Source organism: Rhinolophus ferrumequinum, chromosome 7, assembly GCF_004115265.2.
Source record: "Rhinolophus ferrumequinum isolate MPI-CBG mRhiFer1 chromosome 7, mRhiFer1_v1.p, whole genome shotgun sequence".
NCBI classification, from domain to species: Eukaryota; Metazoa; Chordata; class Mammalia; order Chiroptera; family Rhinolophidae; genus Rhinolophus; species Rhinolophus ferrumequinum.
Window position 1 is genome coordinate 64,704,695 of NC_046290.1, and position 27,846 is coordinate 64,732,540.

Below are 27,846 nucleotides of genomic sequence, written 5' to 3' on the forward strand. Positions count from 1 at the left end.
TGGGTCACATGGATCAATACTTTTGGTACCTTATTGCTTATATAAGCTAGTCTGGGAAATTTACCGTCATCTGTGACCTTGCTCCTATAGAAAAATGCATCCTCAGGGGTCAACAACTAACTGACTTACAAATGGACTCATGGAACGCAATTGCTACTAAAATTCGGAACTGCCTATAAATAGAGAGCAATCTGGGACTTTCACTTGGGAACCAATAATCATTAGAGAATCAACAGCTCTCAGGAAGAATCTTCTGCTTGTGTTTCCCTCAACCTACTTTGCTCCAAGAAAGAAAGTGCTAACAGGGTTTCCAGTCATGGTTTCTTGTAAAGGGATGAAAAGTAACTTCAAATATAGGGGCCAGAGTACTAAAAGAATGGGAGCTGCTCTTTTGGGAGAGAAAAGGCAGCCATATCTCTTTGCCCCTTCTGCTTCTTTCTAGTTTGCAGGAGCAGTAAACAGGCAACCTTCCCCTCTCTCATTTACTGCTGTCTGTGCTCTCCCAAGAGGCTGGTTATGTCAGAAGGGCCAGGGCAGTGCTGCCTAATAAAGAATGTGTTAGGTAACTTTAAGCCAAAAGAACTTGAATTTAAATATGATCAGAAACACCTGGTGAAATGGCAAATAATCCAGACCCTCTCCTGGCATTTGGTCAGCAGGTCTAGGCCCAGGAACTTGTATTTTTAAATGAGTACCGCAGATGATTCTGGTGCAGGTAATTCACGTATCATAGTTGAGAAACAAAGCCTGGCCTCTGGGGCAGCATCGGACTCTCCTGCTAAAGTAAGTTATGTGTGTATGTGTGTGTTTACGTACCTGCTTTAATTCTGGACTCCAATAAGAAGCTCTTGCCCAAGCAAAAGGGTTTGCTCCTACCTGGCTTAGAAGAACTCAACATTGGAATTTGGGACCAAGGCCGAGTGTGTAATAGCTCCTACTAGGGAAGCTATCGGCCTTTGAGCTAGAACTTCCTGTGGAGAGCAATAGTTCTCAAACTTACTGCACCTTAGAACTACCTGGGCAGTGTGGGGACAGAGCCAGTAGTGTAGTTTCCAGGCTCTCGGCCTCACGTGGAAAGGTGCTGGCTCAGGTAGTAAATGGCCATCAACTGTGAGTGGATGGCCATCAGCTGTGGCTAGTTGGCCGTCAGCTGTAACCAGTGAGCCATTGGCCACTAATATAACTGCCGTGGCTACGCTGGCAGAAAAATGGGGGCTAGTAAGAAGATGGTGGCTGAGCTAGCAAGAGCGGATTGCAGAGAGGCGGATGCCACCAGCGAGAGGATAGTGGCATGACTCCCCCATCTATGGCTCTGTGGGTGTTCCTTTTTGGCCTAGCCACGTCCTGTGTTCTTATGTGGGGAGCGGGAGCTGAGACCCCGCAGGCTGCCCCGCACAACAGCAGTTTTAAAAAATACTGATACCTGGGCTCCACCTCCTCCTTCTTATTTCATTGGTTTATGTACAGTCTGGATATTTAGGATTTTTTTTTTTTTTAAAGCTCCTCAGGTATTTCTAATGTGCAGTCAGTCAAAGTTGAGAACCACTGTGATAGGGAAAAATGACTTTTGCTTTCCTGGAGTCCTGGCTAAAAACAATCTTAACATCGTCTCTTTAACATGATGGACACCATCGAAGAGATATTGATATTTGCATTTCTGAAATGCAAAACAAACAAAAAATCAACAACATATAAAAGACAGTATTTTGAATAGTGGTTACCTGTTAACTGAAACTAGGGTACTGAAAATATTCTTATACATTTTGTGTCCTTTGGCAACAAAGAAAGGCATGGCGTGATATAACTCAGAATTCTCTAAAGTACTTCAGAGATGATGTCAACTACAACAATACTCATGACTTTCAAAGCTTTCCCTAAAGAAACAGGAAACTGTTCAACCTTTTTGCTTTCTTTCACGTTTTTCCTGAGACCTAGCTGATCAGATTCAAAGATACAGTATTTCAGGAATATCTACGGCTTGGTTCTTTTTCTTTTCTAGCAATAGGTGAATATATGTAACAGCAAACATATCAGTGGACTATAGTTTTTGAACAAATGGACGACTGAATTCTGATCATTAGAGGAACAATGACTTTATTAAATCTGTCATTTTTCTGGTGTGTTCACCCAAGTTTATGACTAGTCTGCTTTAAGTTTTTTTCATAATAATCTTGTGTATTTGGATTTTGTGAAAATCAAACTTATCTCTTGTCGAAATACAGTGCAATTCTGTATTTAAGGATGATGAGATTTATCTTAGAAACAGGTTCCAGGGGCTATATCTGAGCTAAGTTGGATTCCTGCTGAACAGTTTGAGACTGTAAACATGTGCCTAAAATAAACTGGGGGTTCTTGGACAGAGCAATCCATGGAATTTGTTTCGGAGGGTTCATATACTCTCTGAAACTGTGTAATTTTAAATGTCTATGCTTAGTTCTACTTTCTGAGGAGAAGGTCCATAACTTTTAGCAGATTCTCAAAGGGTTTATACCACAGAAGATTAGGACCCAGAGCTCCATGTATTAAAACAGAGAATCCTCCACTCTAGGCCCCTTCAACACAGTGTGTTATTGAGAATAAGCTATAGAAAAGGAAAAATAATAATAGTCAACTTTGCTCTTCAACCTGCTCTTCTCTGGGCTAGGGTTGCGGATGTTTAAGTGAGGTACTGACAGCAATTATGTCTTAGCTCAAATTGGTTTGCTGTAAATGAGCATTCAAGGAACCAGCAGTGGCAAAGATTCTGACTTTTGTTTCTTTTGCTGTAGCTTCCATGCCATTCTAGGAAGTGTGGGCAGATTGACTAGCCAGGGAAAAAGGAGAGTGGCCAAGGGAGAACTTCCATTTTCCATTTACAGAATGGGTGCAGTGTTCTAATTGTAGGGCAGAGAGTAAATTTGGTATTTTCCCAGCTGGTAACTGTTCCTGAATCTAATCAGATGGTGTCAGCCTGAGATGGTGCTTGACAAAGGCTGAAAATGCAGTAAAGGTGGACCTACCTTCAGTTCTACTCAACATGGGAAATTGTGTCTTTTTTCAAGTGATGAAGAGTAATGACTTTGTGAAAAAAATTATTTTAAATAGAAAGTTCCCTCAAAATTTATTCAACTTACAACTATTAATTCTAATTGCTTTTTGGGAATATAAAGGAATAAAGTTTTCTTCTAGGTGACATTTAGCCTCATTATGGGAGGAATGTGATTTTTGTTAAAACAATATTTTAAAATAGAATTTATCTAATATTATGTAGTATTACCTTTTCAAAATATTAGGGTAGGGCCGATATGTAGCTAAATTTTCCTCCGGTGTGAGAAATGTAATATGTGAAGTTAATGTTTTATTATCAAGGCTAATTCCAAAATATATGATCAGTACACAGTTTTCATGGGACTTTAAGGAGAGGAAAATACTCTTGTATATATTTAGATTTAAGGCTAAAGTATACTTTTGTAAACTTTAATGTAATTATAATGGTTTTGGCTTTCAGGAAAGTGAGTTTGCATTTGCCTAAACAAGAGGAAAAAAATGGAAAACAATTGTTTTCTTTAATTTGAATTATTAGACCACACGCAGGATGCTCCTTTTCATGTTATGGATGCGGAAGTAGCTACAAGTGTTCAAAATTGTTACTGCTGCCATCCTTAAATTTCAGTGACCAGGAATCATCTAAACATTAGTTTGTATTTGCTCTTGGTTTTCTAATCAGTTGTTTGATCCAAGCTATTTTCAAAGAGGGATAGCAATGTCTTATTCTTCTTTAATGAAGATTCCAGTCATTTAAACTTAAAAATGATAGATTAGAGCTACTGGTAGCTTATGTTCTTGAACAACAACAAAGACAGCTAAAGATTCCTTCTGTCTAATACATGAGAAGCTAATCAAATGCAAGCATTGTTAAATGCTAATGATTTTTTCAAAATGTTTTAACCTTTGAACAACCAGTAACTTTCTCCATTAGGGATATATGACTGAGGTGGCAAAAATAAAAACAAATCAAATTATCTATTTGCAAATTACAAATGAACATGACTGACTGCAGGACTCATAAAAATTGGCCATTAATTCTTCTTGAGGAATATGAGGATTCCACCTACTGTAGGTGACATTTATCCCCATTTGGCAGAGTGTGGAATTTTAAAAATTATTATCACAATCGCATTTTAAGCCACATTAAAATTTTCTGGTATTTTCATACTATTACCACTTCAAGATCTTGGCTAGTGGGCTGTCTAGAGAAAATTCCCACTGTAGTTCTGGATAACAGCTAGTAGAGTGTAAATTATCTCTCAGCTTACATAGTTTAGGAAGAAACTCTGACCCTTGGATGTATATTTTTTTAAATCCACATTGTTTATTTAATCCCAAGTAGTCTTAAAAATTGCTACTATGCTACTTTCCCCAGTCCTGCCTGATGTTCTCTTGGGGGATGCTACAATGACCCATTCTTTGAAACAACGTATATAATCTAGCAAGGCACATGTCAACCGGGTTTTCAGTTGGAGCCAGGATTGGAAAATATTTTTCCAACAATCCTGTCTCCATCCTATCATTCTGAGGTGGAACTATAGAGAGCATGATGGGAAAACTGCATGGATGGGTGGTTGGATCCTGTAAGGGTCCTGTGGACTACTCTCAGATGTGTGAATGGAACGGGTGGGGAGAATTAGGTAGCCTTTAGGTATTAGCCATCTCGGTGCTAGAGCCTCCAATGATCTCCTCAATGAGCTTCCTAACCCTGCCGCCTGACCTCCGCCGTCCTTGGGCGTCTAGGAACGTGGCCTTCCTAGTGATAACCACAAAGGGCCGTGAGGCTCAGCTGATCATCACTGGGCGAGGAAGTGTCAGGATCGCTGTAGATCTGAGTCAGGGCTAAACTCAGAATTTCTTTCTTTTCTTTGTAAAACCGTAGCTCTTGTCCTGCTTTCCTGGCTTCCTCCAACTCCCTCAGGGCCATTCGCAGCTCTTGAGAGAGGATTCCCGGTGAGTCCCGCTCCTTCATGATCCAATCCAGAGCCATGTGGCTGCGCATCTTTTCATCCAGGGAATACTGGGAATAGTAGGAGATGACTTCCTGGGAGCCAAGAGACAAAGTCCAGAGTGTCAATAAAGAGCAAACAAGGCACCTGTACTCATGGCCTTCCGACACCCCGTTTCCTTTGCCTCCGCCACCCCCACATCCATGGGGGTTTTACCTACAACTAAGCCTCTCTGATGTTTACAGACGGAAGCCAAATACCCTGACATACTTGTTAAAGGAAATGAGTGGCGAAGCTACTACAGCCAAGCAGAGTCACACCAGGTTTGATCAAAACACTAACAACCACGAGGACTCAACAAGGCTCACAAAACCACCAGGACCTCGCTAGAAAATATGTGTTGTTACCCTAAGGAAGATGACCATCCAAATGGCTCACAGAAACAACTTTCAACTTTTATTATAAAATGTAGACATTATTATTGACATCATAATGGTACCTTCGTGTCTACTGTCTCTTACTTCTGCAAACAATTAAAAATTAGTCACTACCTGTCAATTCTCGTGTGAAAAATTTGCCAGTGCATTGTCACATCGTGTGTAGGTTTGATGGAGATACTTTACGAAGATCTTGTGGGGTGGATGCGTTGCTTATTTTTATTTTCAAGAACATATGGTATTTATTTATGACCTTAACAAATTAAAAACAATCATGGAAAAGTGTTTATAACGAGCCCGGCATATTTCAAAGACCTTTTATAAAATCAAAGGAAAAGACAAAATAACCAAAGCCCTTGTCAGCTACTCATTTCTTTTCCATCTCTGACATTTTTGAAAGGCAGACTTTCTAAGCAAAGAACAACTAAAACCTCTTGGGGCTGCAGTGCATGCAAAACTCTTACATCCACCTTCATCTGCTCACTAGTAAAGGCTTTGTTCCTCATACAAATTCCGGTGAGCAAATTCTCAAAAATAAACTACCATATTTCAAAGTCTAATAGTGGGGAAAGGAAGGATGAACTGGCATGACAGTAGGTGAAAACGATTAAATACACAGAAGGGAACTTGACATTAAAAAAGGGGAGGCGGGTGCTTTTCATAGGTAGTAAAGACATAGGCCCTGTCTCTGAAAAATAAGTAAGGAACTTCCAATCCCCCAAATTGTGGTGATTGAATGCCAGCTTGACCACCTTTATAATCATTTCCGTTCTTTGTGGACTTTTGGTGAGAGTGAGAAAAATCTCCCCCTACAGCCAACTTTGCCTCTCCTCAGTGAGGAAGTTCCCAAGCAGTGTAGTCTCAAGTTTCCGCATTGGAAAGTGGAGGAGCGCACACACAATAAGCAGGGCAGGAGCGTAGAATATATTCTGTATTTACCTTAGAAATGAAGTCTATCTTAATGATCCTTCCGCTTTGGCATGGAGTACAAGAACCTAAATCAGTCCCACGCCCAGCCAGCGTCCCTCTTAATGTGCAAGTTCGGTCAGTCCCTCACTAAACGGGACTGCTATACATATTTTTTTCATATGGCCTCTGCTCTTACTCAGTAAATACAGTACTGAATTTAAACAAACAAACAAAAAAAACCCCAAGTAAAGGAAATCTCCCAGGAAGATGCTGAGCCATCTGCTCAGCATCCAACACAAACCCATCGTGGATGGGAAAATCTCACCTGTCGGGAACACTTGGTTTCACGAAGAGCTTTTAGGCTTCCGTTCCAGTGTAAGAGTTGGAAAATGGTCATTAGCTCCTACAAAACCCAAATACCTCTCATTAGTCTCAAAGCAAAAACGTGAAACAAGGTGGCTCAGTGAGAGCTGATCAGGGCATAACTCCGATCCCCAACTAGATCAGAAAAATAGAATATACAGTACGTATTGCATTCTTCCTTCCCTCCTTTGTTACATCCATATTTGTACAATAAACAAGTAAATAATTGATAAATATCTTTCAACATTAAAAATAGATATACTCTAACAATTCTACACCCAAGAAGTTATCTAAATATACCAGTGCATCTGAGGATAATCTATAGACAAGGGTATTCATTGCATCATTTTGAAGTTGCCTATGATTAAAAATATTTTAAACATTCCTTTTTTAAGGGAATGGTTAAATAAAGTATGATATTGGAAGGTAGCAGAATATGCCACCCCAAAATATGAGTTTAGGACATAGTATCCCAAAATATGCCACTTTGCTATATTATTTTGAGCTGAAGGCACTTGAAAAATAATAAACACAGGGAGAGGCTTTCTCTGAACTCCCCTTCTCTGTCTAAAGACAGATTCTCTCAAAAGAACTTGATCGTCATAAATCCCCACCTGGGGAATTTCAGCAACCAAGGAAATTGACTCATCTCAGAAGAGGACTAGAAGTCCACACCACACCCAGACAAACTTTGTCACAAATGATCACACCTGCTGTCTATTCTTCTAAGGGCCCATTCATCTTTCCTAAAAATCACTTATTCTCTCCTAAGAAGCCTACATCCCCCCTACCCTATTATGATGGTATTTAATCTTGAATTCTGAGCTACCTGAGGACTTACTCATTTTCCCTAAGTATCTCGCATGTATGCATGAGGTATACGTGTCAATAAAGTTATGTTTTTCCTTGTTAATCTGTCTTTTATCACAGGATCTCATCTAAGAACTCAGAAGGAGAGGGAAATTATTTTTCCTCTCCTACAATACATTCATACTACTGAATACGTTGCAGTCATAAAGAAAGGATGAGAAGGCTCTCTAGGTTCTACTATAAAGAATCTCTGTGATGTGCTGTTAAAATAAAATAAAAGCATAGTGCACAACATACGTACATACTGTGTGTACTACTTGAGTAAAAAGGAATAGAAGATCCTGATAAATATTTGCTTGTAAATGCCTAGAAGCGTTCTGGCAAGATAGAAGAGAATTGGGTAACACTAGCTGCCCCTGGGGGAAGGAAAGGAATGCCTTGGGGACAGGAGTGGGAAGGAGACCTTCCTCTGGCATTCTTTTCGCACCTTTTGAGTTTTGAATCATGTGACATTATTATGTATCAAAGACAAATTTTAATTTAAAAAAATTTAGCCCCCAAATAAATATAAAACACATAATGGGCAAACTATAAAACCTGTAAAATACTCTTAAGTGTATACATTTAGTTAAGAAAACGACTTAAAATATTGCCAATAGGTTGAAGTGACATCAAAACCCACAGTTTTCACATCCAATGGCCACAGCTGAGCACAGCATCAAGCCTTTTGTTAGCGTCATCCTCTCGCATAAGATCAAGGGCAAGGGAAAGTGTACAAACATACTGACGGTTTTGTTTTTCTAAAGTGTTTAGAACTGGCAGTCTTCCATTGAAGTTATCTACATTTCTTTCTTTCTTTCTTTCTTTTTTCCTTTTTGGTCAGAGAGACATTTATTGTACATTAATAGCACAAACCACAACCATGTAATTATCAGAAAATAACAGTACAATTAAGAAACTACCCAGTCATGAAACTAGTTATGAAAACCTTACATTTAGAGAGATGTCCTACTGCCCATTCAGAAAAGCTGACTTTCATTATCTTTAGCTCCGCTTGTGCAGGAAAAAGTCTTCATTATGAAAATCAGACACGAAGTCATTCTGAGATTTCAGACATCTTAAAATTATTAGGTGAATTTTAAAGCTTTAAGATGATCAGAAGAGCAAATAGCACTATTCTCATGTTGAAAATTGCCATTGGAATGTAACGTTTTTCTTCTTTTCAGTTTGGGATCCAGTTTGAGATTTTTTTTTCTGTTCTACTACACAGTAAGTGCCCCCAAGAGCACACAGAGACCTCAGTAAAAGCAAAACCATCTGTTTCTGTTGATTAAAATACGACATGGAAACCAGCTGAATGACTCCTGCTCCAAACAGAGACCCCACCATCTGCCCAGGCTTCTGGGTCCAGTGCCCAGGGAAGCCACCCCTTTCACGTCTGCTCTCCTCCTCTTCTCCCTAACCCCATCCAGATTTTCACTCTGTCTCATCACTATGCTCATTTGGAAAAGCGAGAATGGTCTGCGCTATAACGAAAGCTTGCCTAATCTGGCTCTCACCTCTGTGTTTTTTATCAAAGAAACCCAAGTGACCGGGAGGGTAAATCTGTGCTGCCCCTCTCTCCTCACCTTTAAACCAACCCACTGAATATTGTGCAGCCATAAAAAATGAATAGGAACACTCTTGATATCCTGATAGGGAATAGTCTCTGTGGTGTGACAGGAGGGCCAATGTTTACAAATAAGACATTTCCTCTTGTTCCATGTTTCATGTTAACTCCACTGGAAGTTTGTATTCTATTGTATATATCCATTTACATAAGCAAACAAACAAACAAATAAATACCACCTCCACTCCTCCACCTGCCCCCCTTCGTCTTCATGTAAAGTTAACAACCCAGAAAATATACGGAGTTTATTCTGTGTCTTCCAATAGGCCTCTTGGCATTGTCTTTACACATCTGTGGCCCAGTTTGAGAAACAGCCAATTGCTAACAGGGCTCGCAACTCCATCCTCTGACAATTGTTGCCTTAATAACATATTCTTCCTCCAAGTTCTTCTAGGCTCTCCTTCTTATCTATACACAAACCCTCCCCTTTCCATCAACCCCCCCTAAGACTTTGGGACCCACAATTCTTCTGTGAACAAAAGTGGAAACCTTTGTCACGTCCCTTTACAACCTACTTCTCTCAAAAACTTGAACTGTTCCAGCCTGCACAAACAGGGTCGTCCTCGCCACCTGTTCTGGTTTGGCTAAAGTTCTAGTCCATCACCGAGCAGTCGTTTTCCTCTGCAGGGACACGGCTGTCTCTTCCTGCGTGTTACTCTGGTTCCTAAAATCCCCCAGGGAAGATGACCTTCTTTCTGCCTTCTTCCATTATGTCCTTATCTAGTTCTCGTCCTCCTCTGTAGAGACATTCATCTTACCGTCATTATGGAAAGTATATTGAAATAGTGCCACATCCTTCCTGTTCCACTTCTATTTCCCCTCATAAGAACAAATTCATTATCTTCAGATCTTCCCAAAGCTGTATGAGCCTTAGTCTCAACCCCAGGAAGTACGGGTGTACCTCCCATCGGTCCTGTCCGATATCCTTGCGTTACTGCAGACTGGCAAAGAGAGGGCCGCTGTGACCTTCTGTGAGGATTTGCTTCCTAGTTTCATCATGATTCCTTGCGGCCTGGTCTTCCAGTCTTGCTTTCTACCTGTCGAAGTCCTGTCCCTCTAAAGGAAGTCTGTTCAATGTCCTGCTCCTCACTGCAGTCTTTGTGCTGTGTTGTTCGTTAGGTGGGATGGTGTAGAAGCCTGGGGAACCTGGGTACACTAACATGTAATCAAGAGGCTGGATGAGAGGTTGGGCTGGGACGAGGGTGATGTAAGTGAAGCAAGATTTAAGGTGAGTCGTGCACATTCAGGGTCTTTGATTTAAAATTCTGTCCTTGTTTAAAACTTTGACATTTTGTTTGTCATGAAATTTTACACGTTAATTTTGAGTTTTTACAATATTGCATTATAATATTGCTTGTCATGATTACTGAGTGTTTGGACACTTCTTTAAATTTTGTACTTAAGATGAATGCCTAACTCTCCTTACCTTAGTTGGGGCCCTTCTCGTGGGTCTATTTTTAGGGACAAGGCCAGTTTCATGAGCTTGTGATCTGGGCAGTCACACAGGACTCGGAGCATGCTTCATGCTTTGCTGTCTGGAAATTCTTAGTAATTTTTGAACAAAAGGCCCTGCATTTTCATTTTGCCATGGGCCCCACAAATTATGTAGCTAGTCCTCATAGCAAAGTAACTTTAAAATTGAATGGAGAATTGAAGTCCTGTGTTTTCTTTCTCTTCAGCGAAAATTGCAGTTGCAGCTTTCATTCTACAGCTCTCTTGGTTTATTTTGTCATTCATTCCATTAAAACCAGCAACTGGGCTGTGTCCTGACAGTGCTATCTGCTGTTGCCTCCTATTAGAAACACTGGCTTTTCCGCTACTTAGTGGGGAGAAAATGCACACTGCTTCTCTCTGGAACTATGTCTGGGAGACTGGCTTAGTTCTGTGATTCATCAGAAATAAGAAAAACAAACACTGTAAATGGAGAACTTGAAAAACAGGTGGGCACCATCTCCCCACCCAAGAGAATGGATTTAAAAGGAAATTTGTTTATGGGATGAGGTTTTAAAAGGCGACCTGGAGAATTTAGCAAAGATATAAATAAACAACGCGTCCTTGGATTGCATTAGGCTTCAGAATAAATATATTAACCAGCTTCAGTCAACGTCTGCCTTGAATCTGACCTTGACAAGACCCAGTGGCTAGTGCTGTAACTATCCCTCCCCCCAAACATCATGCAGTTTTCTCTAAAGCAAGGCCACCTCAAAACAGGCATCCCAGCTTCCCTCCCACGAAGTGAAGGTAAGCAGAAGCCTATCACGTTTCCTCTGGAGCGCTGCCTTCTTGCCAGCCCCCCTGGAAAGCCCGCCTGCAGTCAGGAGACACCAGCCTTGTTTTTATACAGAATAGTCAGCCATAGATAGAAACACACATCTATTACCTACCAGGGGTACTGAATTGCTGTGTCAGCTGCAAACAGCTCAGGTCTGTGGTCAATTCCCATGATGTGCAGAAACAAGCCGATGCATTTAACCCAGGCCACCAAGAAAGGTGCCGGACCTCACAGGCAACTTAGAGCTGGCGGAAGGAAAGGGATGTGCTCCCAGGCCCTCCTCCTAGGCTGCCAGCCTGCCTACTGCGGAGAGGGAGTCTGGATTTTTCCTGCCCTAACATCTTCCGCTTCCTTTGTGCCCCATCCCGTACCCAGCCTCCTCTGTGAGGATTTATGAAGCATGATTAAAATTATTACTTCACAGATTTAAATACCTTACTACAATAGACCACACAGAAAACATACAGCTTATACCAAGGCAATTAAAGTATTACTAAAAACGTGGTGAAGTCCAGCCTTTCATAGTACTTGGATGGAATTTTAAGAATTTGTTAAAAATCTTGTCTTCCCCATCTTTGCCAGACTAACCCAAGTGCATTCAAACATCATTCTTGGTTTTCTGAAAATTGCTTCTGAATTACATACAAGCTACTATGTACTGGAGCAGGCAACATTCATTCTACAATAAAGGAAGTATAGTGTTCTTTTGTCGGGGTTGGGGGAGAAACTTTAAAAAATGAGATTCTTCTTTGGGGAAATCACTATGCTAGATGCTTTATAAATGTCACGTTATGTAAGCCTCACAAAATTCCTACACAATAGGCATTATGATTTTTATTTTATAGATGGAGAAACTGAGTTCTCAGAATGGTTAAGTTCACAGGTGGCAAGTGGTAGAGCAGGCTTTGCACACAGGTCTGTAGGATTGTTCCAAGTTTGTGTTCTTTCTTTTGTGTTATGCTACTCCCTTTATTATCATTCTTTTTAAAAATCTGTTTGAATTTAGATGGTTATGGGGGGGGGAAGGACCCTTTACATTTCCTCCTTTTTATTCTACAGCAAGGGTCCTGAAAAGTGTACCTCAGGGCAGCTACCCTGTCCTGGTCTGAAACCTTTAGGTTAGATACAGTTGTCAAGAGAATCCATCCAGTAGACTCAGGCATTTCCAATAAACCAGTCTTTCTTCAGAAAGACATATAATGACCCTTGTTAATCTTCCCTGAGCATTTACCATATGCCAGGAACAGTTCTGGGTTCTTTCTACATTGTCTCATTTAATCCTCACAGTGGTACTGTGAGGTAACCACTACGACTACTATTATTCTCCTTGATTTATATACAAATGAGGAAACAGATTTAGAGGTGGGGAGCAGAGCCAGGCTGAAAGGGACCGGCCACTCCAAAGCCTGGGCTCAGAACCACTGAGTTGTTGCATGCCCTTGTCTACTTCAGAGGGTAGGCTTTAAAGATACCTGGTCTCTTCCAAACCAAGACAAGCAACATCAAAGGTCAGTGTGACCATGGCCACTCCAGAAGAAAACTGGATGGCTGAGGTCTTCCCAGGACAGAGGGAAGAAAGAATATTTTTGCTTTAAACAAGGGACTGATGAGGAAAAATATTGATTTTAAAGAAGGGACGGGAGAGACGTATCCACCTGAAAAGTAGCTATGCCATTGTAGTCAGGAAAAGAGTTTGAAGGGTATCAAAGAAGGTATTTGAAAGTTGGTGACTTCAGGGTTCAGCTGTAACACCATTGTAAATTATTTCATATGAACATTGTTGTGCACAGAACTTTATATCTCTGATTGCTTCTTGGAATCTAACCTAAAAAAATAGTAATACTGAGGGTAAAGGCTCTTCATTATAACATTGCATATTGATTCCTAGTAGCACTGCATGTATAATAGATGTTCAACTGCAAATTCAAATTTAGTGTTTTAGAGGGCAAACATTTCATGCCCAATCACTACTGAATCTGCCCCGTCCAACGTAGGATAATAGCCGAGAGTGTGAGCTCAGAAATCAGATGGCTTGGATCTGAACCCTGGCTCGGCCATTTGCTAAGCTATGTGACACACTTCCTTCAATGATGACATGGGGATAATAAATACTCGTATGTTTATGGTGAGAGATAATTATTATAATATTTGTTAAGTACTTAGCACAATGCCAAAGTAAGCATCCAATCGGGGTCAGCTATTATTGTTCTCCTTGCTGTTGTTTTCAATATATTTAGTTTAGAAATAATAGATAATATAGTTCCTAAGCTCTATTATTTCTCGTCTTCAGTGAATGAAAAAAGGGTTCTAGCTTGCTAAACTTTTTGATTTAGTTAACAATAGGAGGTGGCAGGTTTTGTTTAATAGAAAGACCAGGACCGAGGGGGGTGTTGCTTAATAATTGCAGGCACCTTCATCTATGACGTCTGAAAATTAAGAACCAAATGGTCACAACCAACACGTCAAACTGCTTGATTTGTTTTAAGGGGGAACTCTGTACCAAAAAGCTGGTGAAATATTATAAAGTCATAAGATGGTGGTGTCCCCTACCTATTTTTTTTTTTTTTTAGATTTTATTGGGGAAGGAGAACAGGACTTTATTGGGGAACAGTGTGTACTTCCAGGACTTTTTTTCCAAGTCAAGTTGTTGTCCTTTCAATTTTAGTCGTAGAGGGTGCTGTTCGGCTTCAAGTTGTTGTCTTTTCAGTCTTAGTTGTGGAGGGCGCAGCTCAGCTCCAGGTCCCGTTGCCCTTGCCAGTTGCAGGGGGCGTAGCCCACCATCCCTTGCAGGAGTCAAATCGGCCACCTTGTGGTTGAGAGGACGCGCTCCAACCAACTGAGCCATCCGGGAGCTCAGGGGCAGCTCAGCTCAAGGTGCCGTGTTCAATTTTAGTTGCAGGGGGTGCAGCCCACCATCCCTTGCGGGACTCGAGGACCCTACCTATTTCTTAGACTTAAGTCTTTTACTTCCCATTTCCCTTTAAGAAAGCAAAGATTGCTCTTGTTTGCTTGTTTATTTTAGCCTACTGAGGTGTGGCTAGACAGAGCTACCACGCTGGATTCTAAGAGGGTTAGGTTAAAATTACCAATACACACGAAAAGGAGATTTTGGGGACAGGAGGTGTTAGTGATAAGAGTGGCATTCTCCCAGCCTTCTGAATTGTGTAGCCAAACAAACATGTGGCAGGAAGTCAGGTACCTGAAATTCCAGCATGGTCTTCCCCATGTTTGACTCCAACATGTAGTGATAGGCTCCTATGCTGGTGCCGGGGTCGTCCGCGTCATCCAAAGTGCCCTAGGGAAGGAAGCCAACAAAGAAATATTATGTGTTTTTCCTCCTCTTCTTTGGGTGGTCACAAATTAATACGGTGGCCCCACAGTGATCCTTCCATTGTTGTCCTAACCCTTCAGCTATGCATTCTACAACCAAGTCTCTAGCTGATTTGGAATAAAATCCTTAATCTCACCAAAGCTCAGAGTAAAGAGGATTTTGTAATCAATTTGAATCTGGCTTTTGATTAGAATGTTAACTGATTCTATGCTCACTAAAAGGATAATTATCCCAAAGCAGAAATTTCTATAATTTTGTACAGGGCTTTTGTTGATGGTGACAGTAATGTTTGAGTGGTTGCCCTCTGAGGCTGCCTCCATGTGTTACTGAAATCTTGAAATGATGACCTGGCTTAGATTCTGATGAGAACCAGGCAAGATTATGTAATTGGCAGGGAAAGAATTCTCCAGTTGTAATGACTATTCATATTTTACTGCTATGATTCTTAATGGGAGCTTTTCATAATATGCTGGTGTTTGGCCTGGAGATGTGGATCTTGGATTAAATTTTTTCACTTCTGGACCACTTAATCTTTACCAAACAATGTGGGTGGGTGATGGGTAGAAAAAAAATTCTCCTTCTATTTTGGCAGTAAAAAAAGCTAACACACGTTCTAGAATGGCACGGGGGCGTGCCCTTCAATATCCCATGGTCTTGGATTCCTGGGAAGGTGGGCAATGGTTTTGTGAGACTGAACATACAACTGCCAGCATCAGATAGCAGCAAATTTATAGCTTTTAAATGCAATAACATTAACACACTACTGCTGAAATATTTATGTTGGCTTTTTAAAGATCCCAGAAGAAATCCATCCAGAAGCCTGCAAACCTTATATATTCTCTTTCCTTAGAAATGTCCATGCAAAAATGATAAATTACATTTACACTGAGGGCCCCTCCCTGCTCCTGAGTAAGTGCCACACATAGAAATCAGACATCATTTTCCCAACTTCTCTTTCTCAAAGGCACTTGAAATATACAGGGCAGGAAAACAAAGGCTTCCTTTCATCCTCAGAGCAGCTAGAGAACAGAGGTCCCTGACTTCTCTCGTCTCCAAGTCAGGTCCACCACTCTGCCCCTTCCCTTATCTCTCCTTTGTGTGATAAGAGCATTTATGAGGGGAGAAGGAGCAAAAAGGTAAGTGCTAGTGTGATAATGTCTCCTTCGTGGTCAGCAGCTTCCAGAATGAGAGAACCTTTACAGCCAGATTAAGGGAATCAGAGGATGGAAATCTCAGATTGGGTTTATCCAAACTAAAGACAAGCCAGGAATCGACTAATCCCTTTGGTAATGCCAAGTCCCTGCCCTTGGAGGACACACAGGGAGACACCTGCCCCGGGGGGAACCAAGGCTTCCTCCATAGTTTATAGTTTGGAGGTAACAAGGATCAGGATCCCCAAATAATTCATGGGCGAATCATCTACTCCTGGATTGCTGAGAAAACATCCTATCTAAATTTCTAAGATAAGGATTTCTGCTCCTAAAGCACTTTGCATTTAGTGATATCCATTACAAAAATTTTCAAAGCTCTCTGAAAGAAGTAATTGATATTAGGCATGATACTTCTAATCGTTAACAAATAGTGGGCATATGGCTTTTCCCATATCTAAACAGTCAGTGTTTTCTAAAAAATGCAGATTGCAGCATCTGACACTGGCTGGGGAATTGACACTTTTAATAAGCACTTCAGATCATTTTTAAGATTAGTCAAGTTTAGGAAAGAAGTAAGCTAGTTTACCTCTAATTAAAGCAATATTCAATTGCCTGTGTTCTCAGATGCAATTGAAGAGAATCCATGCTCCTCAAATAGCAACCATTCAAATGAACAAATCGAAGTGGATCAAATTGTCTACCTTGATGCAAAGCTTGATAAATTGTGATCCAGGGGAGTTAAAGAATATTCCTGAGAGGAGGAACAGGGAGCCAGCTCCAATTTTGTAATTTTCCAGTCCACGTGTTCTTTTTGCTGAGAATTCGTGATTTAACGGGCAAAACTGAAACCTGCACAATTCTTAAAGAACGTGCTCCCTTTCACATCTCTCCCAAGATCCAAATGCCTCAGTATTCTCAGTGCAGCCAGCCCCTCCCTTCCCTGGTGGGAACTCACGCTGGTGGAGGCCACTGCTTCCTGCACACTCTCCATGATGAATTCCTTGGTGATCCTGCGAGAGGGCAGCTCGTTGAAGAGGGAGTTGATCAGGGCCACTTTGGCGGCATCCCGTCTGGCCTCTGCTCTGCTTAAGCAGCACTGGAGGAGGGAGGGAGAAAAGGGCTCACTGAAGGAGTTAGTATCTCACCATTTTGTCTTTACCTCAAGGGGTCTCTAGACAGTTCCAGTCATACATTTACTGTCTGTACCTATTCCTTCACCCCCATTGCTAACCCCCTGAAGACCATGTCGCTTTTCGTTTAGCCCTCGATGCCATGCAAAAGTCTTGGTTGGTCTTCAGATGCTCTTTGTCTCATTTCATAGTCATTGAATGTCTACTATGCACCAGAGGCTTTGCGTCCTCTGTTGACGAGTACCTAACAAAAGTAATAATGGCTACGGTGTGCTAGGTGATTACATTCATTAGCAGGGCCTTCCTCACATCTTTATTTCAGAGGGGGAAAAAATGTAAGAAAAATGGGAGCTACATTTAACACAGTAATTCAAGAGCACAGGTCCTGGAATCACACTGCTTGGCTTTGGATCCCAGCTCTAGCACTTACTAACTGAGAGACCTTGGGCAAGTTTATGTTTCTGTGACTCAATTTCCTCCTCTGTAAATGGGAATAATAGTAGTCCTTACGTCATAGGTTTGAGGATAGGCTCAATTGGTTAATATAGATAAAGCAGTGAGAATATTTTGCCCATGGTAACACTCTATGAGAACTTTCTAGTTTTATACTTTTTTTTTTTTTTTTTACCTCCAAGTTAGGGCAAGGGGGTTGCTGTCAAAATCTATTGTTTTTGCTTTTCCAGCATTTATCCCTCACCTTCCTTTGAATAACAGTCCCCTGATTTTCTTGAGGACCACCCTGTCCACCTTGCATTTCAGTCCATGCAGTGTGGGTGGCTCATGCTCCATTTGGCCTCCCTGAAGTTAGGGGCCATAGGCAACGTATGATTAGTAACTCATTAAAAAAAAAAAATTCTTTTTTCCCAAATGTAACACTGCTGTCCATCCTCCTCGCCTGGCTTTCCTGTGGCTCACACAGGGCTGCTCAGTGTATCCTGATTGTTTTCTTTCCTCTTTTGGCTCTCTTCTTATCAACGACAACTCCTCTTATTCAAGCTCTGGCTTGGCGTGGACCCTGGGTGTCCAGAGAGACGGATGAAGCCCTATGAGAACGCCACTGTCCCTGGGCCCATTCCTGTTGGAGGAACCCCGAGTGTGATGGCATCTCTTTCCCGCAGCTCCTGTGAACTGTCTAGGGTCCTAGACCCCACTCTAGGACTCCTGGAGGGAAACAAGCCCCAGGAAGGGAAGCCCAGGCCCAGGTCCTGATAAGTAGGGTTGCTGAGCACCCCTGGTTCTGCCACTCAGTGACTGAGACCCGGGCTGCTTGAACTGGGGCAGGTTTCTTTGCTGGATAAATGGAGATGCTAGGCTCTCTGATCTTCAAGGCTCCTACTACCTAAAATGCATGATTCGCAGAATCAGTACTGCTTGGGGACTGACGTGAAAGAACAGGGAAAGTACCAACGATTCCACTTCATTTGGCAGGTCTGCAGCCTCCGTGGCTTGGTAGCAGTGCTGAGTGAAAGCCAAACCCACCAGTTTGCTCTCAGCCCAGCCCTGCTTCGACCTCATCTGCCCAACGCTGACCATCCATGCACTGACCAAGGCCCACTCCAAACACATGCTCTTGTGTCCTCCAGAGGCCGCTTCTCCTCTCCATCTCCACAAACCCAGGATGAGTCCCCTGAGGTCAGGCCCCGGCCCCCTCTGATTTTCTCAGTTGTGACTACAATTGTGATCATCTTGTACTCGACTGCAGATGATTTCCTCCTGCCCCTCTCCAGGCCTGGGGAGGGACCCTTATACTCTTCTTGAGTATTCCCCAGAGGACCTCCCCCCCGGGTCAGTGCTTGATAGTGCTCCCACAGGCTTAGTCCACGGATGAAGTAATGACAAGACATCTGAAATGGTTGGAATATGATACCAAGGAGGACGGGGGGACAAAAAGGTGTCAGGACCCTGACAAAATAGAAGAATTAAACGTAGCTATTTTAACTGACAACATAAAGAGATTTATAATATCTCCATTATATAAAGAATTGAACTAAAGGTCTAAATGTATGTGAAAAGTAGTTTGGGGTTCTTCTCCTGAGTGTTGATGATATACAAGAAGGTTTTGGGGTAGCCTCAGGAAGCAGCAAAGCTATTCAAAGTTTAGACCTCTCCCAAGGTTTAGGCCACCTGTATTAAACTGGGGAAGGGGTGGTGTCTGGGCAGAGAGGTTGGCTGTGCATTGTAGACTTGGCTGGGAATTCATGGGGCATCGAGTTTTGAGTCATCAGTATTTCACTGAAGCTTGGGTGTCACCTCTTCCAGGAAGCCTTCCCTGACCACTCCCAAGGCCAGGCTGGAAGGACTGCTGTCCATCACAGGCACTCATCACAGTGCCATGTAATTATCTGCTAGTGCTGCGTCCCCAGACTCCAAACTGTGTGCAACCTGAGGGCAGAGTCTGTGACTTAGTCATCTTTATGTCTCTGCATCTGCAATATAGTTTGTTGAATGAATAACTGAATGCAGACTAGGAAACTCAAAACATAAGTCACTAGTGCACCTGATAAAATGTTCAAGAAATTCTCTTAAGAGAAGAATTAAAGATATGAGTATATACTTATCATTTTTTAAAAGTCCCACTTCAATAGTATGCATAACCCGGTAATATAAAAATATATTGATACCTGAATTTCAGAGGGACAATTGGCCATTAATTTCAGACACTCTGAGATTACCATTTTTTGCCTGAGTATAAGATGTTTATTATTCTTTGGAAAATCAATTCCTCATTAAAAAGCAAACAAAGTTTTTGCAAATATTACCTGACAGCTACAGGAGCAGCTCATTTTAATAGGAATTTGCTTTATAAAATTTATACTAGAACCATTGCGGGTTTTAGGATTTAGAGAATTAGATTCAGATCTGGGCACTCTTAAGAAACTTTATATAACTTTCTATCTAAATAATAGCAATTTAAATCATCTTTCATAGAGAGAGACCTAGTAAACACTACTTAGATAAAAGAAGCTATCTATTTTAAGTAAGACCAGCTAAGTACTAGATCAAAGGCGCCACATACGTTTACAACAAAATGGCACTACTTTTGAGATCAAAGTGCTGCCTGGCTGAGAGAACAGAAAGAGCCTTTACCCAGAAAGCATGAAAAAGGACTACGGAGACTTAACCAATATCAAGATTTTAAAGCAGACACATGTCTTTACTTATTTTATTGTTTCAATGTACAGAATCTTTGGTTAAAACAGGAGAGAAAGTGTACCAATTAATAAGTACATAAAATAAAATAAATTCTGAGCCATTAAAGGGCTTTTCTTGCTATTGTTCTTTGCATCTCTGAAAGACAAGTACTTCAAAATGTTTATAATGTTAACCAGCCGCTTTCTTCTAAATTTTGGAGCTAAAAATCCAAGCCAGTAAAGGTTGTATATTTTTCTTTAGGTCTTTTAATGGGACTTCTCAAACCATAAGGACCTGTGCTTGGGCAAGAAATGTAGCCAAAAGCAACCTACTTGGCAAATTTAAATCAGAGTGTGGACTCTGCTATAAGAACAGACACTGTTCAAGTTACCATCAAACAGTGGGAAACGCTGCAAGAAAATAAAATATAGTAAGTGACAGGATGTTTTATTGATGTGTCCAAACCGGTGCTCAAAGACATCAGTTGGGGAGTGAGTGAAGTATGATGTTATTTCAAAGCAACTTCCTGCTAGAATTAGACTTCCCAGATTGTATGGTTTATTCTTGCTGTTTTTCAGCCAGACCCCAATCATAAATACAGATTTGTAAACCGTGCCTTATCCGCTCACCATTTTTACTTGTTAATATAGAGAGACAACTTCTGTCCTTTGCATTTTGTGAAAGTGCAGAGCGGGAATATTTAATAGTTGAGATTTTACTGAAGTCAGCTGTGGATTTCTGAGGCATGTGGAACCACATGCTTTGCAAGTGGCTAGCAGACCCCACTCAGACATTTATCTTGATGCTTAGATGTCTTTCATTTGCTGGTAGGTTATAAACCACTACAATCATTTCAAAGCCTCCTGGAGCTAATCTAAAATTAAAGCCAAAAAAAAAAAAAAATTAAGAGCGTCTGTGGCACTGCTCAGGAAAACTCTATAAAGGCAGTAGAAGCCAGCCTCTGGGATAGCCCCCCTTTTAATGAGGAACTGAGCTCTGCCTCCTGGTAGTCACACCCTTATGAAATCTCCTCTCACACAGGGCCAGGGTTGGGCTGTGTAACCAGTAGAATATGACAGAAGTTATGGTATGTCACTTTAGTTATTCAATTACAAAAGACACTGTGGCTTCTGTCTTGGTCACACTTGCTTTCTCTGTTGGATCACTTGCTCTAGGGAAAGTCAGCTGCCATGTTGTGAGCAGTCGTACAGAAAAGGCACACATGGTAAGAAACTAATGCCTTCTGCCAATAGCCATCTGAGGGAGATTGGAAACTGGTCTTCCAGACCCAGTCAAACCTGCAAATGACTGCAGTTTCAACTGACAGCCTTCAGGAGACTCTGAGCCAGAACTACCCAACTAAGCTGCATCCAGACTCCTGGTCCTCAAAAACAGGATGACACATTTTGAGTTTTGGGGAAATTTGTTACCCAGCCATAGCTAACTAAAATAAAGGGTTTGTTTACATCAGATAACTGGGCACTCTTTCAGCCCACCTTTGAGGGAGAGTCCAATAATAGTAATCCTCATTGCTGACACTGTGTGCTGGGTGCTGAGCTAAGCACTTTGTTTATTGTCACATTTCATTATTACCACAATCCTATGAGGTTGGCTGTGTTGTTACCCTTACTTTGCAGATGGGGAAACAGAGGTTACATGTCCCAAGGTCATACAACTTAAAAAGAGACAAAACAACATTAAACTCCAGGTCTGACTTGAGAGTCCAAATTTTTAACCACTACACTATTTTGCTTGTCACAGAAATGGTCACTCACCTTGGAATAGAAAGAATTTATAATTTGGCTAAAGTCTCACAGCATTCCCCAAACCAGTATAGTACTTTAACCAAAGCTCCAACTGTGATATTCCATGGGTCATTTGACATAAGACTCCACGAGTATCTCTTCCCACCCGGCGTGATGAGCTCAAGTTCATTTAGAAGACAGCTGAATGAGGAGGGGATATACTGACAATTATTACAATATTCCCTTCCCTCCTATTGCCCTTTTGATGTTTTCCTCTACCTGGACTGTAGGAAAAAAGAAAATGGAGAGAGAAAGGCCAGCTATGACTAGACCAGAAGATCAAATGTCATTTCCTAGAGGAAGTTTCTCATGCTTCTGGAAGTGACCCCTTGATTAAGTGTGAGGCCAAGAGATTTTGGGATTTTACCACATAAGATTACTCAGAAAAAAAGAGAAGTGTTTCATAAGTCATCAAGAGCAAAAGTCCTTTAAGTGAAACTTCCCAAACTCCGCTGGGTAAGAAATTCTCCCAAGACCTGCTCATTCTGGCCTTGTATTTCATTTTGGATGATAGGTCACCACCAAGTGACCGGGAGCCCACTAGGTACACTATGAAAACCATTGCTAAGCCTAGGCCAGGGCTCTGAAACAATAGTTCAAACACTTTAGTGTTCACAGTAAGATCACCTGCGGAAGTTATTATAGATGCACGTTCCCAGGCCCCAGTCTGACCTACTGAACCAGAGCATCTTCAGATGGATCATGGTGGTGATGGTGGTGATGGTGGTGGTGGTGGTGGGGGGGGGGGTCTTGCATTTTAACAAGCTTATCAGGTGATTCTGAGGCAGGTGGACCCAGGACTATTCTTAGAGGAATACTGCTTTAGCTTCTGTCCCTTCTGTGTCTCATTTCTAATTTGGCAGGGGCAGAGTGAGGTTTTGTGGTATCTGAAGCAATTTGGGGTACCTTGTTTAAGAAAAATAATATAAAATTACAAATAAAAATATGGACATTGTGATTTGGAAGGAGCCTATGCTGAAGCTTCATTGGCTTCATGGTTGAAAAGGAAAACTCTCTTCTCTACTATACTGTAACACTACACTTCTATGCTATAGTCACCAAATATTACGGGGAACACCCACTACTTCTCTGACATGAGCTGGGTGTCATAAAATTTAACTTAATTCTGAAACTATCTACCTGGAGATAGCATCGGACCTCACAGATTAATGGCTCAGTCCTACAAGACTGCCCCCACTTCAGACACTAATTACAAGTCCAGGTTGTCACCTGTGTTTCTGATCAACCAGCTAAAAATGAGAGGTTCCCACAACCCCCTCTTGTGGCTCCATCATTTGCTAGAATGGCTCACAGAACTTAGGGAAACAATTTGCTTACTAGATTACTGATTAATTACAAAAGGAACAGACAGAGGAAGAAATTCATAGGGCAAGGTACGTGGGAAAGGGCTCAGAGCTTCCATGCCCTCTCTAGGCGCACCACCCTCCCAGCACCGCCATATGTATTCCAACCTAGAAGCTCTCCGAAGCCCATCATTTAGGAATCGTATGGAGGCTTCATAATGTAGGCATGATTGCTTAAATCTTCACCATTGGTGATTGTCAATCTTCAGCCCCTCTCCCCTCCTAGGAGGTCAGAGGATGGGGCTGAATGTTCCAACCCTCTCATCACCAGGTTGGTTTCCCTAGCAACCGGTCCCCATGTTTAGGGGCTTTCCAAAAGGTACCTTATTGACATAAACTCAGGTGTGGTAGAAAGGGGTTTTGTTATGAATAAAGAAAGGTATCTTTATCATTCTTATCACTTAGGAAATTCCAAGGGTTTTAGGTGCTCTGTGCCAGGAACAAGGATAAAAACCAAATATATATATATTTTTTTTATTATAAATCACAATGCCTCAATGGTAAATCCACCTCTGCTAACGTTAAAAATGCTAATTTTTCACTAGAGAAATTGCTTCTACCCAAGAGTCAAGGAAAGCAGTGTTTGGATTGAAAAAAAAAAAAATCCTTTCTGACAATTCCAGTATTAGGCCCCTAGGAAGTATATAAGCCTTGCTGACTTAACTGAGGTCTCAATTTTCTTTTTCTGCTCAGCAGGTTTTATATCTTCCCTGATAATTTTCTGAAGTGTCATGCTATGCAACAGAAAATTAATCAACCAAGATTAATTTGTGGGCCAGTAGGCTGTCCCCAAATAGACCAGTGGCTAATCAATTCTTTAGCATGTACAGAAGTTCTTAAATTAATTGAAATAAAATTTTGGTAGTCTTGTACATATTATAAAAATAGAAATGCCTAACAAGAAACTAGTTTTATTGTTAATTATTTCTTTAATACTTTAAAATTGTTGATAAGTGTGTTACCATTCATAGGAAAACTTTATAGCCAGGCTGACACAATTGATACTCTGAATAATTACTTTTCTGGTAGTCCTCATTTGATTAATAATTTTCCCCCATGCTTTGTATTGGAAAAGAAGCAGGATGCATGTGTTGAGTAACTGTTTCTGGACCCCAAGATTTTACTGTACATACATCCCAACTAAACTGCTTTCTTTAGGAAACCATGTGGAAAGACACAGTGTAAGTAACCTCTCTCCATTCTAAATATACAACAGACTTCTTAGAATTATTCATATCTGTATTTTAAAGACATCAAGAGGAAAAATAGGTCTGCAGATCGAAAAGGTATAAAACCTCAAGTTAGGCCACTTTACGTGCCTACCAAGGGTAGCCGAGGAGTTTAAAAATGGTCTATAAGGAGTGAGCTTTTTAAATAAGAGTAATGTAATATAGTAAATGTGACCAATTGTATCTCTGTAGCTTAAGATGTCCTCCCTTGGGTCAAGAGCAGGTCAGTGTTATTTAGGTGGCATTCGCTCGAAAGCATATGGTGCCCAACGGGCTCTCCCCGGCTGGGACTATGCAGGTGGAAAAACCAAATAAACTGACTCTGTGAGAGGTGAGAATTCTTGCCCATATCCTGTAGGCTGTCAAGTCTGTCATTCAGGTGGTTGGGAACGGTTTGCTTTTGTGATTTGGAGTCCAAGTCTCAGCAAGTGACTTGCGGAGTGTGTATGACCTGACAGTTCTGGTCAGTGTCACTCACACCTCGGTTTCATCCTGACAGCAAGCCATCAGCACAAAGAATGCCACAAACTAGGCCCTGCTGCTAATTGTCCCCCTTTCAGTTCTTTAAGACCTTGACTGCCCTGGTCTAAGCATGAACATTTGCATGTGTTCCAATTTATCTAATTGTGGATATATTAGCATTTTCTCCCTCTTCCAGATGGTGATGTGAAAAAGGGCAACCGTTGGGACTCAGTCACCCAAGTTAATATCGCGTCTCTTTCTCCGTAGGTCAGGCTGGCTGCAAATACGTTGGGAACAATTTGGAGCTCTGTTTTGTGCTGGGAATGGGGGTCTTTGCTAGGTATGGGGGAGGGGAATGGTCTGGGAGTCCAATTTTCAGAGAAAACTCACCAGTTCCTGTCAACTGAAAGAAACGTTTCATGCACATGGTGGGTCAGAATGTTATTTTTATAATATAAACCACCTGGCCTCCTCCTCATTTACCTCTGCCGCAAATGCTATTCTACCACATACCTAGACCAAGGTCCCTGGTAACTATTACAAAACCATGTTGTGTTTTGCTCCTTGTGGTTTTTTTTTTTTTCTTTTCCCTTTTTTCTTTTCTTCTTTTTCTTTTTTCAAGTTAAGGTGAAGACAAGATGAATTGATCAGGGCTCAAAGTTTTGGTTTATTTTTATAGTTGCTTTGATGTAAAAGGACTTGGCTCTGATTGCACTGAGGGGATCGTGGGGGGCTGGAGAAAAATGGAGTCAGCCTTTCTTCCTCACTCAGCAACTCCTGAGACAGGGAGCATCTTCCTAAAGCTTATCAACTAAGGGCTGCGAGTCTCCTGTGGAGATAGTCCCGAGTCTTCGTTTACCATGGAGCATTTTCCCAAGTGTTCCTTTCACTAAACTCTGCTAGTCTGTTTGGAGGCCACGCACCGTTATTCACTTTGCTTGATAAGAAAAGACACAGATGAAGGGCTGGGGAATAAACAGGAGGTCTCATTAAAATAATATACACTCCCAGCTTTCAGGGGCAAGTCATTAAAGTCTGATCACTAACTAACGTATGCCTTTCAAATGGGAAGGGGTTATAACTAATCTTCCTAACTTTGGGTCTTATTAGCTACAAACTAGGATGCTTTCCTGTGCATATTTCTAACAGGAAATACCTCCTTTAGAAGTTAAGTTACATTGCATAGCGTCGTGCATCTCTGTCAAGGTATACAGCTCTAGAGACAGAGAAGAAACAGAGAGATCATGGCTGATTTCAAGTTGAAATACAGCATTAGTGCAGGGCAATGGTCTCAATTTTACAGCAGAAACTAACTCTCTGTTTGGGGCATGGAATGTTAAGGCGAGGCTTTATTTAATAACCAGTAAAAAGAGAGCATTACGATTCCATTTAGTCAAGTCTATGAATTAATCAAATTTTCTCTTAGTCCTTCTCTCCTGGGAAAAACTTAATTTTATAAACTTAGCTCATTGTGATTTAAATATACGTTTAATTCCCTGGCCTTTGAGAACAATCATTCCATGCATGGGAGAATAAAATATGTGTTTTATATCTGAAAACAAAGATGAAATATTCTCAGCCTTAAGTAACTAAAACAAAACAAAATCAAACACCCCTATCTTTCTTCTAGCTAGTATGTACCTTCGAAAAGTAGTTTTTCTGGGTATCTTCATAGGCAAAGGCTTTAGTTTGAAAAACTAAGTGGCATAAAAATCAAGAGCTCTTTGGAGACAGAGCTTTGCAAGGAATTTATCTGCTGGGACTGTTCCATCTCACATTTCCCCACTGTGTAGCCCTGTTATGTAACACCAAACATTGGTTGAAAACAAACAAACAAAAAAACCATGAAAAACAAAAAATATCAATCGACGGATTGCCTATGGAAATATTACATATCTCAATTTCATGTGGTGCCTCATGTTGCAAAAATAGCCTAAGTATCTGACCCCAGTGTTCAACACCTGTATTTATTTTCTGTGAAGCCATTTTAGCAACAAAAGACTTATGTGAAAAAGATATGATACTGCAATGAATTACTGTCCTACACTTCAAGTAAATTGAGCTATTGCATCAATGTTTTAGCCAGAAGAAGCATTTTTTATTCAGTTATAACTCATGCACATAAATAGTCACATGGGCTAGTACTATACCCAAAGGAATGACTGCTTTTTATTCCAAATAAGAACCAAAATCAATTAATCCAAATCACTCTACCAGACTATATGGCAGACCATGTCACTGGCTTGAAAACAAAACTTGAATCACAAACCTTTTAATCAAAATGTAAAATAAGATAAAATACTCAATTAAGTTCCCCTTTTGGATTTGGAAACAAAAACAGCTGCTGAAACAATGAGTAGCTTTCCTTCTGAGTTTATCAAGAGGGGAGCCTGACGTTGATCTGATGCCTCTTGTGTTGTTCTTATTGTAAAAAAATGGAAATTACTGCAAGTTTTCATGGTCATGATATGTGGCTAGGGAAGGATTAACTGCCTAGACAAAAATGGCATACAGAAAATAGGTCAAAAATGCATGAATTCCAACTTAATGCCTGTAATATCAGAAGATGGTTTCTTTTATAAAAGACATAGTAAGGACTAACATGTTTCAATATAACTTTGTAAAAGAAAAATAATTTAGTCTCAATAGACCGTTTTATTTATTGTTTAGAAATTCAAAGATGAATCATTTTTTTCACTTCTCTTTTCCTCTACTATAGTAATTTATGAAGGCATGGTTTAAAGGCAGGATTATGGCTGTTTTCTTTACCTCTGGCTCTGTTTTTTGTGGATTGTGATGTCAAGAC

The 27,846-nt window shown here is 41.0% G+C and overlaps 1 protein-coding gene across 1 annotated transcript in view; it reads right to left on the minus strand.

Annotated features, from left to right (window-relative positions):
- Positions 1-3,526: 3,526 nt before the first annotated feature.
- The window catches only part of LIX1 (limb and CNS expressed 1), a 47,437-nt gene continuing 23,117 nt past the window's right edge, over positions 3,527-27,846 (minus strand). Inside the window, exons 3-6 of the mRNA XM_033111177.1 lie at positions 16,874-17,014; positions 14,636-14,731; positions 6,648-6,725; positions 3,527-5,071 (exon numbers count right to left, since the gene is read on the minus strand). Of these exons, the coding sequence (XP_032967068.1) occupies positions 4,784-5,071; positions 6,648-6,725; positions 14,636-14,731; positions 16,874-17,014 (603 nt within the window). The 3' untranslated portion in view covers positions 3,527-4,783. The remainder of the gene's footprint in view (positions 5,072-6,647; positions 6,726-14,635; positions 14,732-16,873; positions 17,015-27,846) is intronic.